A 14,938-nucleotide genomic window follows, 5' to 3' on the forward strand; every position below is an offset into this window, starting at 1 on the left:
GTGCTATTTATATATTAATTTATTCAGTCCTTAAAACAGTAAAATGTAAAAACGACTATTCTCTTATTACAAACAAGGAAACTTAGCCTGAGACATTAAATAACTTACGCAAGGGTCAAACCACTAGTGGAGAGGAACTGGGATGCCTATGAATGAGGAACTCTTTGATCCCAAAGATATGCTCTTTCCATCTATGCCATGAGGTCTCAACCATAGCCTGTGCGTTCCAGTTTGATTTATTAAATTGGTTTTGCTACTATTCTAAATTCATTTTATGTAAGCAATCTCAAACTAGATTTTTATTTAATCAAAGGGCATTTCCTAAAGTTATAGTATCAAAAACACTGAAAGTGTTTAATATAAGCACTGAAGCAATTTCTAAGAACATATTGAGTTTGTATGTCTATTATTTACTTAGTTCTCTGATGCCACCAAATAGTAAAGTACAAAAATTCATTTAGAAACAGCAGAGAAGGAAAAATTCATGCAGAAGTGGTTTTAAACCTTAATGTGAAAAAAGTTAATTTTTCTCCTACAGTCCTCAGCTTCCTGACTTAAATGAGTTTAATTATAAATTAACTTCTAGTTTTAAATTTCTGAGCTAGATGCCCAGGATTACTGTAAAGTTAAAATGAGATAAATAGGACCAGTTCTTAAAATATGAAATAGCATATAAACAAATAAATATTACTAATTGAGGTTTAGGATTAATTACTAATTGAGGTTTAGGATTGATAAATAAATACATTCATTTGCTATATGCGCTAATAAGTAAAGACATAATCTGTTCAGTGGCTCTAGTTCTCAAAATAAGTCAAACATTTGGAAGACTGAAAGCTAATTTTGTATGCAAAAATACTACAGTCAGGTTAAAAGCCAAGTAAATGTTATTCTATATATTTCTATCAACTTGGATTTTATATATTAGAAAACACATTGTTAAACACTTGAAATATTTATTTTTGGCATTATTTTAAATACATAGTGCATGCAGCAGTTGTTGAATCATTGACAACATAATGGCTTTTGACAATTCCAAATTAAGTTTTTGTATTTAGTTTTTGCATTTTTTAGTTTTACTTTCTTCGTACTAGATTCCCATGAGGAAACAATCCAATGTCTTCTTTGAGAGCTAGAAATTCCCCTTTGATTTTTGTACTTTGTGAGAAAAAGAACAGCTTATGGAAATGCAGTATTTGATATTTTAGTAATCAATCAAAAGCAATAACCGCAGAGCAACCAGTATCTTAAGAATGCACTTAGGTACTTTATTGATCCCCAGAACATTAAACCTTTTACCAGCGTTTATGACTACATTCTGCTCTTGGATGCATACATTCTTCCCAGTGACTTGATTTCATTATGAACTGTGTTCATATAGGCAAGGCAAAATTACACCTAAAAATGGACTGCCTGAAATGCATTTTAGGAATTTTATCTTACTTTCTTTGTGGAATATAGTATATCCATGCTAGATTTCACTACAATAACCTTATGACTTTTTTTTAAAAATAATGAACCAATAATTCAAAACATGAATTCACCTTTACTACTCCCATTGGAAATTGTAAAATATGGCTAATATGAAGTTAAAGAGTAATGTTAATTTGGTCTATACAGATGCTTTAGAGATATTTCCAATATTATCTAAGTATGAAATTTGACGTTATTTTAATTTTATATTGTTATACATAGGAATCCACTGGGAAAAAAAAAATATATATATATATATATATATACATATTAAAGCATACCCACTCAGAAAATTTCATTTGGAATCTGTCAATACTGGGTGTGGGAAAAGTTACAGTCAGTTCTGCTATAACACTTATTTTGAAAACACAAATTTGTTTCAATGTGACTGACATTTTAGGGGACAATTTAAGCATAAAACGAATTCCTTATTTTTGTGCAATTCTGTTGGTGAGAAATACTAGGTAAACTTAGAAAACTACATCCCACTAAATGGAAACACAAAGGAGTAGGCAAACACACATATCCACAACTACCACCAACTACCTCAGTTCACCCTCATCAATATCTGTTGTTATAATTTACTTATTATTTTAGAAAGCCCTCCTATCACTTCATAATAACTAACAAATGCAAACCCTCTGACACCCACTTCCACAAGCGTCAGGTCTTTTTCAAGATAAAGTTCCTGATGCTAGTATTTAACATGTGTTAATCATTTTTATGTGGCACTGACAAAGATTTTTAGTGTTTTGACTTAACCCCATTTGCCATAAAGCCCTGTGGTTTTTATTTCACAACTTCGCATACTGCGACGATTTTTAGGAATGCACTAGTCATGTTATAGCAGAACTGACTGTGCTATGAAAATATCTGTATACAAATAACTTTTGAGGGCCTATATTGACCTGATGGAGATAACTGTAATTTCACATAATTATTAGTTACCTAATATATGTAACTGGCATAAGCTGATGGATAGGAAGCCATCAATACTCTGGATTTCAGGAAAGCATAGCTATAAAATGAATGATCAAGAGGAAATGAGGATTTATGTTTATGTTATATTGATTATGTTACATCTACAAAATGGAAACGTTTAATGTATTGGTTTCTTGAAACATGGTAATGATATGGTTCAAGTTATTTAAACTCTAAATGAAACTATACTTTCTCTTTTTGGTGATCATAGATCCCCTACTCTCAATTTCTTCAGGATGCATTATATACTTGGCTAGAAATTACTACTACACAAGTAAAAACCTGTACAAATCAAAATAAATGCTCTACTGAGCCAAGAGCTCTATTTTAATAACCTTGGTATGGATTAGATTGTTTTGAGTGTAAATATTTACATTGCAATTTATACCAAAAAGACTATTACAGCAGAAAAATAAAATAAGAGTGAATTTCTTTCTAATTTAAATCTATGGATGTTTCAAAACAGAGTTTTATAGTCTATGAACTACATTATTACATATATACAAAACTAATTCTATTATAGAATAACAGCCCAATAAAAAAAACCTGGACGATATCTTCAACAGTAGCACGTAGCTTTCAATCATATCTTTAAAATAAAAACATATGAGGACTGAGTAGGAGCACATGCCTCAGTTTTATCCTTTGTAAAATAAAGATACTAACAGTAACCTCATGGCACACATAAGAATTAAATGTTTTATGTATATCAGGTGCTTAGAAGACAGAAGTATTAGTTATTATTACATATTTTCCAGCTACTTTAGGAGTTACCACCAAATATATACAAGGATTCTATCACTGATATTACCACCCATTTCTACCACCACCATAGATATTCAGCCTTATTTATTAATAGTTATGCTTGTATAATACAATGCCCTTCCTAAGGAATCTTGATTAATATTTGGGAATTCGTTTTTAAAATAATTTTTTTAATTAGAGAAGTCATAGTTCTCTGTTTTTTTTTTAAAGAAAATCCTGTAACACGTACAGTGTTCCCATACACCTCCTATTGTTGACACTTTGCATTAGTGTGTTACCTGTTATACCTGATGAAAGAATATTAGAATTGTACTATTAACTACAGTCCATAGTTTACATTAGAATGGATTTTCCCCATATATCACCCTAGTATTAACACCTTGCATTAGTGTGGTATATTTGTTACAATTGATGAAACAATGTTTTTATAATTATATATTAACTGTAGTCCATCATTTAAAATAGGGTTCACTGTGTTGTACAGTTCTGTTTTATCTTTTAATATTTATTCTAGTAACATATATATGACCTTAAGTTTCCCCTTTAACCACAGTCACATATATAATTCAGTACTATTGATGACACAATAGTATGCTACCATCACCACCATCATTTCTAAAACCTTACAATCAACCTAAGTAGAAATTCTGTACAAATTAAGCATTAACTCCCCATTCTCTATCCCCAACCCAGTGCAAGGTAACCATTATTTTATATTAAAACTGTATGAATTTGCTTATTCTAACTAGTTTATAACAGAGAGATCATATAATATTTATCCTTTTGTGTCTGCTTTATTTAACTCAGCACAATGTCTCCATGATCATCCATGTTGTCACAAGTATCAGGACTTCATTCCTTTTTATGACTAAGTAATATTCTATTGTATGTATACACCACATTTTGATTATCCATTCATTTGTTGATGGACTCGGAAGTTGCTTCCATATTTTGGCAAATGTGAGCAATGTTACTAAGAACATTGTTGTGCAAAGATCTTTTCAGTCCCCGTTTTCAATCATTTGGGTATATATCTACTAGAAGGATTACTGGGTCATGTGGTAAGTCTGCACTTAGCTTTCTGTCCTCCACACTGGCTGAATAATTTTACATTGCCACCAGCAATGAATGAGTATTCCCATTTCTCCACATCCTCTCCAACAACTGTAATTTTCTGTTTTTTTTTTTGTGTGTGTGTGTGTTTTTAAACCAGTAGCCATTCTAGTGGGTGTGAAATGGTATCTCACTGTGGTTTTGATTTGCATTTCCCTAATAGCTGGCGGTGTTGAGCATCTTTTCATGTGCTTTTTAGTCATTTGTTTATCATCTATGGAGAAAGGTCCATTCAAGTCTGTGCCCATTTTTTAATTGGGTTGCTTTTCTTTTTATTGTTGAGTTACAGGATTTATTTATATATTCCAGACACTAAACCCTTATCGGATATGTGGTTTCTAAACATATTTTCCCTTGGAGTAGGTTGTCTTTTCATTTTCGTGATGAAGTCCTTTGATGCATCAAGGATTTTAATTTTGAGGAGGTCCCATTTACATATTTTTTCTATTGCTGCTTGTGCTTTGGGTGAAAAGTCTAAGAAATCATTGCCTAATTCAAGGTCCTGAGGATGGTTAATTACATTTTCTTCTAATAATTTTATTGTCCTTGTTCTTATATTTATGTCTTTGTTCCAACTTGAGTCAATTTTGGGGTATGGTGTGATTTAGAGATCCCCATTCCTTCTTTTAAATAAAGACATCCAGTTCTCCCGGCCACACTTGTTGGAGACACTATAAATTCCCAATTGACAGAACTTTGCAGCCTTGTCAAAAATCAATTGGATACAGATGTGAGGGTCTATTTCTGAACTCTCAATTCAATTGCAGTGCGCTTTATCTCTATCATTGTGCCATTACCATGCTGTTTTGATCACTGTAGCTTTATAACATGCTTTAAACTCAGGAAATATGAGCCCTCCAAACTCATCCTTCTTTTTCAAGATGTTTTAGCTATTCAGGGACCCTTACCATTCCAAACAAATTTGATAATGGCTTTTCCATTTCTGCAAAGTAGGCTGTTGGAATTTCGCTTGGGATTACGTTGAATATGTAAATCATTTTGGGTATAATAGACATCTTACTGATATTTAGTCTTCCAACCCATGAACACAGAATGTCCTCCATTTAGATTTTCTTTGATTTTTTTGAGCAATGTTTTGAAGTTTTCTGTGTACAAGTATATTACATCCTCGGTTACACTTATTCCTAGATATTTGATTCTTTTAGTTGATGTTGTAAATGGGATTTGTTTCTTAATTTTCTCCTCAAATTGAACATTAATAGTATACAGAATAGCTACTGATTTTTGTGTGTTCATCTTGTACTAGGCCACTTTATTGAATTTGTTTATTGGCTACAAGAGCTTTGATGTAGTTTTTGAGGCATTCTATAAATAGGATTATGCCATCTGCAAATAGTGAAAGTTTTACTTCTTCTTTTCTAATTTGGATGATTTTTATTACTTTTTCTTGCCCAACTGCTCTGGCTATAACTTCCAGTACAATGTTTAATAACAGTGGTGACAGTGGCATCCCTGTCTTGTTCCAGATCTTAGAGGGAAAGCTTTTGGTCCATTACCATTGAGAACTTTCATATACGCCCTTTATCACGTTGAGGAAAATTCCTTCTAATCCAGCACACTATCTTGATAAAAACACTTTTATATCGAGATAGTTTGCTGGATTTTGTCAAATGCCTTTTTCTGCATCAATTGAAATGATCATGGGGTTTTCTCCCTTTTTTTAATGTGGTATATTCCATCAATGGATATTCTTATCTGGGATAAAACAAACTTGATCATGGTGTATAATTCTTTTCATAGGCTGTTGGATTTGGTTTACAAGTATTTTGTTGAGGATTTTTGCATCTATATTTATAAGAGACATTGGTCTGTAGTTTTCTTTTCTAGTAGTATCTGTATCTGGCCTTGGTATTAAAGCATTGTTAGCCTCATAGAATGGGCTAGGTAGTGTTCCCTCCTGTTCAGTATTTTTGGAATAGTTTGACCAGGATTGGTATTAATTCTTCTTAGAATGATTGGTAGAATTCACCTGTGAAATCACACTGTAGTGGACTTTTCTAGTTGGCAGACTTTTGATGACTGATTCAATCCCTTCACATGTAATTTGTCTGTTGAAATCTTCTATTTCTTGTAGATTCACTGTAGGTTTTTTGTCTTACTAGGAATTTGTCCATTTCATCAAACTTGTCAAATTTGTTGGCATGCAGTTGTTCATGGTATCCTCTTATGAGCCTTTTTATTTCTGTGGTGTCAGTATCACTGTCTTCTTTCTCATTTCTAATTTTATCTTCTCTCTTTTTTTGTCAGTCTAGCTAAGGGTTTCTCAATCTTGTTGATCTCCTCAAAGAACTAACTTTTGGTTTTGTTAATGTTCTCTATTTTTTATCCTCAATTTCATTTATTTCTGCTCTAATCTTTCTTTCCTTCTGCTTCCTTTGGTATTAGTTTGCTGTTCTTTTTCTAGTTCCTCCAGGTGTGCAGTTAGGTCTTTGATTTTAGCTCTTTCTTTTTTTTAATGTAAGCATTTAGGGCTATAAATTTCCCTCCCAGTACTGCCTTCACTGTTTCCCATAATTTTTGATATGCTGTGTTCTCATTTTCATTTCTCAAGATATTCAATGATTTAACTTGCAATTTCTTTTTGAATCCCTGATCGTTTAAGTGTGTTATGTAACTTTCATATAATTCTGGAATTTCCAGTTCTTGCCTATTATTAATTTCCAGCTTCATTCCATCATGGTCAGAGAACATGCTTTGTATAATTTTAATCATATTAAATTTATTGAGAACTGCATTGTACCCAACATGTGGTCAATCCTGGAGAATGATCCAAGTGTACTTGAGAAGAAAGTATATCCTGCTGTTTTGGAGTGTAATATTCTGTAAATGTCTGTTAGGTCTAGTTCATTTATGAAATTATTCAAGTTCTCTGTTTATTTATGCTCTGTCTAGATGTACTATCTATTCATAAGAGTGGAGTACTGAAGTCTCCAACTATTATCATAGAGATGCCTGTTTATTCCTTCAGTGTTGCCAGTGTTTCATGTATTTTTGGACACCACGGTTAGGTACATAAGTGTTCATGCTTGTTATTTCTTCTTGGTGGATTACCCCTTATATAAAACAAAGAAGGACACTGTACATTAATATCATGTTTTGATTTAAAGTCTACTTCATCCAATATTAGTATAGCGAGCCAAGTTCTTTTTTGGTTCCATGGACTATCTTTTACCAACCTTTCAATTTCTACCTATTTGTGTTTTTGGGACTAAGATGAGTGTCTTGTAAACAAGATATATTTAGATCGTGCTTTTCTATCTGTTCTGCCCATCTGCATCCTTTGATTGGGGACTTTAATCCATCAATATTCAGTATTATTACTGTGAAGGTAGTACTTCACTCATTTTGTCCTTTTTTTTCCTTTTCCTTTATTGCAACCTCTTTTTCTGTAGTTGATTTTTGTGATGTATCCAACTAATTCCTTTCTCATTTTTGCTTCTATATGTTTAAGTACTTTTGTTTGTGGTTACCCTGGGTTTATATTACACAACCTACATCTATAAGCTACTAATATGAAAAGATACCAACTTAGCTTCAATATCATACACGTTCTCTCCTCCCATATACCCACTTCCCTTCTATATGTAATTTTTGTCCCACTTTACCTCTTTATATTTCACGTTTATTATCAGGAAATACACCCTTTTCTTTCTCAATTGTATTCTTACTCTTATAGGAATTAAAGAGTCGAGTTGGATATTGAGAATACAGTACTACTGGGTTTTGCATTTATCCTTTTAGTTACCCTAACTGAAGATCATTTCTTCACACTACTCCAACTTCATTTCTTCACTCTACTTTCAACTAGCAGAACTCCCTTTAGTAATTCTTGGAGGTCAGGTCTTTTGTTGAAGAACTCTCTCAGTTTCTATTTATTTGTGAATATCTTAAACTCTCCTCATTTTTGAAGGAGTTTTGCTAAATAAAGAATTTGGAGCTGGCAGTTTTTTTCTTTCAGTACCTTACATATATCATACCAGTGCCTTCTTGCCTCCATAGTCTCTCATAAGAAATTAGCACTTAGTCTTATTGAGGATCCCTTCTATGTGATGAATTGCTTTTCTCGCTGCTTTGAGAATTCTGTTTGGTCTGATATTAGTATAGCTACCCTACCTCTGTTTTGATTACCGTTTGTGTGGAATAACTTTTCCAACCTTTCACTCTCTCAACCTATGTGGGTCTTTGGCTCTAAGGTGAGTCTGTTGTAGACAGCATATAGTTGGTTCATACTTTTTTTTTTTTTTTTTTTTTTTTGTTTATCTGCTTTGGCAAAATCAATACTTTATTGAATCTTTGAAAAACAAATTGTATTGGAATTGATTAGATATGAGAAAGACCCTTCACCCTTCTGAAACAATTTTAAATATCAAAGTGGCCTGGGGACAATTTAGAAGTCTAGAATTTCAGTTGAAACTACTGACAGACACTCTGTTATTATATTTGCAAAATATCTTTTCTAATGAATTTTTGATAACGCAGAAAGCCTTTTCCCTTCTTCCCTAATTTTTTTTTTTTTTTTCTTTTCAGCCCTGCCTGATTCTAATATTTACTTCAGAGAACCTGCTGGTGCCCAGACAGAGCAGACACGCCATAAATGGCTGAATCAGATGTCAATTGGTAATCTTTTCCTGATGTGTCCTTGGCTCATACTCACTACCCTATCAAACTGGAGATGGCACCAGAAACCACACACAGCAAATGCAGTCTTCTAGCTTCTTCAAACTGTTGAAATACCCATCCTGGTCTCAGGGAAAGCCCTTAATGCATCATATTTCCAGAGCCCAAGATAAGGAACCAGATGTACCAAAATGGTGAGATTAGACTTCTTAAGTCCCCAGAGGGGAAATAAAAACCTGTGCACCTCCATGATTTGAAAGCCTCAGAGGACCTTAGAAATGTAACATCTAGAATTACAATCTTAAAAACAAAGAGATAAGCATGCATGCTCCCACGTGAAGCCCTTTGAAGTCCCAAACTGGATTTACAGATTGTAAGTCCTCTTCCTCTCTCCTTGACAGTTTGGTGACAAAGATAGAAGTTCATTTCCTATCTCCTCCACAACTATTCTTTTTGATAGATACAGCATTCATCGAGTCTGAAGAGAATATGCAATTCTAAAGCTTTCATATTTTGGAGAGAGCTCTATGATGACTGGAAAGATTAAGCCAGTTTTAGGATAGTTAGGAGTATATCACCAATGAGGTTGACTGCACACATGTTTGAGCTAGAGTCATTCTACTGGATGTCTCTGCAACATGTTGAGATGCCAGGTGAAACTGACACAGAGAAATGTCCCTGGAGCCTAAAAAGGAGTCTGTCATGGTGATAAATGGTCACTGTCTTCTGCAGTCACAATAAAACCCTAGAGGGCTGCTGGATCTTAGTCCATGACATAGAGATTGTCCTCAACAATGTAAATATTGTCTTCTGCTTTGACACGGTTTTCAGCTGCTCTTTGTAAAGCTCCAATGTGAGAGCCATTGAATGAAACCACTCTTAATTGCTGTAGCTTATTTCTTATGTATAAATGCCTTTTAATAATCATGACAGCTAGAACACTGAGAAGCACCAGAGCAAAAATACCAATGCCGATGTAGACTCCGTTAGCGGTGGTCATCCCTGGCTCTTGTACCAGGGACACCCCAGTTTGATTTCCATGCCAAAGGCCATCTGTAGACTGTGTCACAGTGCCATTCCCATCTGATGTGTCACAGCGGCCTGGTGAGCTGGTGGGTTGCGTCCTTCTCGTTTCCTGGGTTATCTGAAAATGGGTTGTTGCTGGCTGCTTTGGGAAAGGTGAAGTAGCTGATGTGTCCTGGTGGCCTGGTGAGCTGGTGGGTTGCATCCTTGTTTCCTGGGTTATCTGAAAATGGGTTGTTGCTGACTGCTTTGGGAAAGGTGAAGTAGCCACTGGTTTGTAGCTCTGCGTCAGTGCTGGCGTTGGAGGAGCAGAGGTAGAGACCTTAGGTGATGTTGGAACATTGGTAACGGAGGCTGGTTTGTAGCTCTGCGTCAGTGCTGGCGTTGGAGGAGCAGAGGTAGAGACCTTAGGTGATGTTGGAACATTGGTAACGGAGGCTGGTCTAATCTCCAATGACAGTGTGAGTTTCCTATCATTAAACCAACCCCTGTATTCAACACGGCAACAATACAGACCAGTGTCGATCTGGTTTGCATCCTGTATGGTCAAAGACACATTCCCTTCCGGAATTTTTCCCTTTAGCTGATAACGCTCGTGCCTCTGAAAGATGGCGTGGACTCCGTTCGTCCGGATGATTTCATGCATGCATCCGCTCTGAGGACATCCCGCTCGGCCCCAACACATGGTATGAATATCTCCATTAATCACCGGGTAGGTGCAGGGCAGTGTCACAGACTGACCCACCACTCCTCTCACTTGTGGGTAAGAAACAACAGCACCTGTGAGAAGCACTAAGAGACCTGCAATGATCACCTGGGTATGCATCGTGGTATCAGCCGTTAGGTTTTTCAATAGAGAAGAGATGAAAACTCGATCAAAAAGAGTTTTATTGTCCGGCTGTGCACAGGCAGGCCGAAGCCTAAGAAAATGGTGACAGCCCCTCATACTTTTTTAATAAATCCACTCTAGTCATCTGTGTCCTTTGATTGGGGAGTTTAATCTATTAAGATTCAATGTTATTACTACAGAGGCAGTACTTAATTCAACCATTTTATCCTACAGTTTTTGTACCTCATATCTTATTTTAGTTTCTCTTTTTACCCTTTTAGTTAACCTTACTGATAATCTTCATTTCTGCACTCTCCTCCAAGCCTCTCTCCCCGATCTTTTCCTTTTAGCCTGAAGAATACCCCTCAGTATTTCACGTAGGGTATGTCTCTTTTTGACAAACTCTCTCAGTTTCTGTTTATCTGTGAATATTTTAAATACTCATTTTTTTAAGGAAAATTTTGCCAGGTAAAGAATTCTTGGCTTGCAGTTTTTCTCTTTCAGTACCTTAAAAGTATCATACCATGGCCTTCTCACCTCCATGGTTTCTGATGAGAAATCAGCACTTAGTTTGATGGTGGTTCCTTTGTATGTGACAAATCGCTATTCTCTTGATGCTTTCAGCACTCTATCTTTGGCATTTGACATTCTGATTATTATGTGTCTTGGAGTAGGTATACTAGTATTTATCCTGTTTGGAATACATTGCAATTACTGTAGATGGATATTTATGCCTTTCCTAAGAATGGTGAAATTTTGGGCCATTATTTCATCAGATATTCTTTCTTCCCCTTTTCTTCTGGGACACCCATAGCATGTATGTTTGTGCACTTCATGCTATCATTCAAACGCCTGAGATGCTTCTCAGTTATTTCTACTATTTTCTCTACCTGTTCTTCTGACAGTATGATTTCGAATGTCCTGTCTTCTAGTTCACTGATTTTCTTCTGCCTGTTCAAATCTGCTCTTGTATCTCTCTAGTGTATTTTTGTTTGTTTTCTTCCTTTAAGTGTATTTTTCATCTCTATTATCATGGGTTTCATTTCCATAATTTGTTTCTTTTTATACTTTTAAATTCTTTATGCTCACACATGGTCTTCTTAATATTCTTTAGCTCTATATCCATATTTTCCTTCATCTCCTTTAATTGATTTAGGAGATTTGTTTGAACTTGTTTGATTAGTTGCTCCAAATTCTGAGTGTCCTCTAAAATTTTCATTTGCTACCTTGACTGAGCCTTATCTTCCTGTTTCTTAATATGGATTTTAATTTTTGCCAATGTCTAGGCATCTGATTGATAAGTTAATTCTGCAAGTCAGTTTCTCCCTCTTGTCCAGGGTTTTACTGTTGACTGACTTTGTGATAAGGCTTGGTCCAACTCATTCTGCACCTTTAGAATATCCCAAGTTTAAGTGATCGGATTTTCTTAATTCTTCATCTCATTCTTGCCCTGGATACGTGGTACAATTTTTAACATTGTAATTTTTATGCAATTTTTTCACCTCCAGAAGAAAGATTCCTTTATTCTGTTCTGTTTTCTGGAATCATGATCTGTTCTACTTTTGTGCAGAATTTTCTTCCCAGGTCCTATGATTTCTTGAAATTCTCTCTCACTCACTCAGTGCTTCCTTTACCCTACACTTTTCAGTTCTGGGATGCATCCTGCCTTACAGCAGTTCAGCCCCCCCAAAACACCTTTTTAAAAAAAAATCTATTGAGGCTTTTTTCCCCTCTGGTTTCTTCCCTATTCAGGTAACCCCCACCCCATACCCCTGGGGGAACCAGAGGGGGTCCAATCCAGAAAGGTAGGTTAATCCATAAAAGTTCATTTTGCATTTAGGTGACCAGCCAACAGGAACTGAACTGAGTGCATGCAACTCTTGCCACCAGTACTGCCACAGTCCCCCGCCCCCAACTCTGGGGCCCTTTTTTTTTTTTCTGTTTTTTTTATTAAATTCAGTTTTATTGAAATACATTCACACACCATACAATCATCCATGATATACAATCCACTGTCCACAGTGTGATAACATAGTTATGCGTTCATCACCACAATCTATCTCTGAACATTTTCCTTACATCAGAAAGAACCAGAACAAGAATAAAAAATAAAAGTGAAAAAAGAACACCCAAATCATCCCCCCATCCGACCCCATTTGTCCTTTAGTTTTTATCCCCATTCCTCCACTCATCCATACACTAGGTAAAGGGGGTGTGATCCACAAGGTCTTCACAATCACACTGTCACCCCTTGTAATCTACATTATTATATAATTGTCTTCAGGAGTCCAGACTGCTGGGTTGGAGTTTGGTAGTTGCAGGTATTTACTTCTAGCTATTCCAATACATTAAAGCCTAAGAGGTGTTATCTATATAGTGCATAAGAATGTCCACCAGAGTGACCTCTCGACTCCATTTGGAATCTCTCAGCCACTGAAACTATTTCGTCTCATTCTGCATCCCCCTTTTGGTCAAGAAGATACTCTCAGTCCTACGATGCTGGGTCCACATTCATCCCCGGGAGTCATACTCTGAGTTGCCAGGGAGATTTACACCCCTGGGAGTCGGGTCCCACGTAGGGGGGAGGGCAGCGAGTTCACCTGTCGAGATGGCTCAGTTAGAGAGAGAGAGGGCCACATCTGAGCAACAAAGAGGTACTCTGGGGGAGACTCTTAGGCACCATTACATACAAGTTTAGACTCTCCTTTGTGGTAATGAGCTTCATAAGGGCAAGTCCCATGCTCGAGGGCTCAGCACATCAAACCGCCAGTCCCAATGTTTGTGACAACATCGACACCAGTCCAGGTGAGGAAGTCCAACACCACCACACCTTCCCCCAGATCCTCAGGGCTGGGGAGGGGGAGGCTGTAAATATATTTTTTATTATCTGCCCAAATTACTCTAGGATGTCACTATTTCACTCCAGCCTATACTAACCTACCGTATCTCACTTCCTATTCAAAGTTCCATGCAATTGTGGTGTTTGAACAAATCGACTGTAGAGTTGTACCGTTTAGAAAATTTAGATCCTGTACCAAATAGATATCTATTCCCTTGGTCTCATATGAAAGTTGAAGTTTTAAAACACAATCAGTTTCAACCTTTACCCTTTGGCCTGGCTTGCCCTGGTCTTAACCAGACCTGCTTCATTCATATCAATAATTGAAGTCTGGGCTCTTTTTCAGTTTTTTTTTTTTTTTTTTTGACAGTGGCTGTATGCACTAATACTGACATTCATATCTGCCGAGCTCTAGCTCTGAGTTTCAGGTGTCTCAGAGATATGCATTATTCCAGAGACCAATCAGGTTATACGCTAGGGGATCAGCACCTCAAAGTTTAGAGATAGGCCTTACAATTCAGGGATAGAGTTAACTGCTGTAAGAGCTTACAATCTAGGGACTATTACAATTATTGTGTCCACGTTAGGCTATGTTCTAAGATTCAATTCTGAGTTTACACATTGTAGTTAGTCCATATTGGTGAGGCATCATCCCTCTCACCATGTTTTCTCCAACACTTTTACTCCTATATATATATTTTCCTACAATTTTATAGAGTTATGTTCACATACCATACATTTATCCACAGTGTACAATCAGTTGTCCATGGTATCATCATAAAGTTGAACATTTATCACCACAATCAGCACTTGAATATACTGATTACTACAAGAAAAATTGTTTTTTTTTTTTTTTTTAGCAATAAGAAAAAATGATAAAAAGAAAAATAACATGTCATACAATACAATATACTACTAAGGACAGCAAATAACACCACTACCAAGAATCCCATATTACTCCCCTATATCCCCCTCTCATATACATTTAGCATTGGCATATTGCCTTTGTTACATTTAATGGAGGTATATTACAATGTTACTGTTGACCATAGACTCCAGTTTGCTTTGATTATGTTTTTTCCTGAATACCATCCCTTTTTCAAATTTCTACATGGTTGACATTCATTTGCTTTCCCACATGCAAAAACATTTTTATATTTGTATATTTAGTAACAGTCATTGGCCACTCCAGTTTTTGCCACGTTATACAGTCCCAGTCTTTATCGTCTATCTTTACCTCTGGTGTCATACATTCTCCTGTCCCACCTCTTTCAGCT

General features: G+C 35.8%; 1 protein-coding gene across 2 annotated transcripts; it reads right to left on the minus strand.

Annotated features, from left to right (window-relative positions):
• Window positions 1-8,853: 8,853 nt before the first annotated feature.
• Window positions 8,854-10,819, minus strand: LOC119523104 (hepatitis A virus cellular receptor 1 homolog). Of its 2 annotated transcripts, XM_037821878.1 has the most exons (2): window positions 10,400-10,819; window positions 8,854-10,315 (listed from the first exon to the last, which is right to left on the minus strand). In XM_037821878.1, the coding sequence occupies exons 1-2, from the start codon at window positions 10,817-10,819 to the stop codon at window positions 9,734-9,736; spliced, it is 1,002 nt and encodes a 333-aa protein (XP_037677806.1). In that variant the 3' UTR covers window positions 8,854-9,733. The 2 variants fall into 2 exon arrangements, with proteins under 2 accessions (XP_037677806.1, XP_037677805.1); XM_037821877.1 differs by having other exon boundaries at window positions 8,854-10,819.
• Between the last annotated feature and the right edge of the window lie 4,119 nt (window positions 10,820-14,938).

The sequence above is a fragment of the Choloepus didactylus genome, chromosome X (assembly GCF_015220235.1).
Source record: "Choloepus didactylus isolate mChoDid1 chromosome X, mChoDid1.pri, whole genome shotgun sequence".
Taxonomy (NCBI): Eukaryota; Metazoa; Chordata; class Mammalia; order Pilosa; family Megalonychidae; genus Choloepus; species Choloepus didactylus.

Excerpts from the sequence above, each read along its gene's own strand:
- LOC119523104 (XM_037821877.1), bottom strand. The coding sequence starts at position 10,819 with ATGCATACCCAGGTGATCATTGCAGGTCTCTTAGTGCTTCTCACAGGT.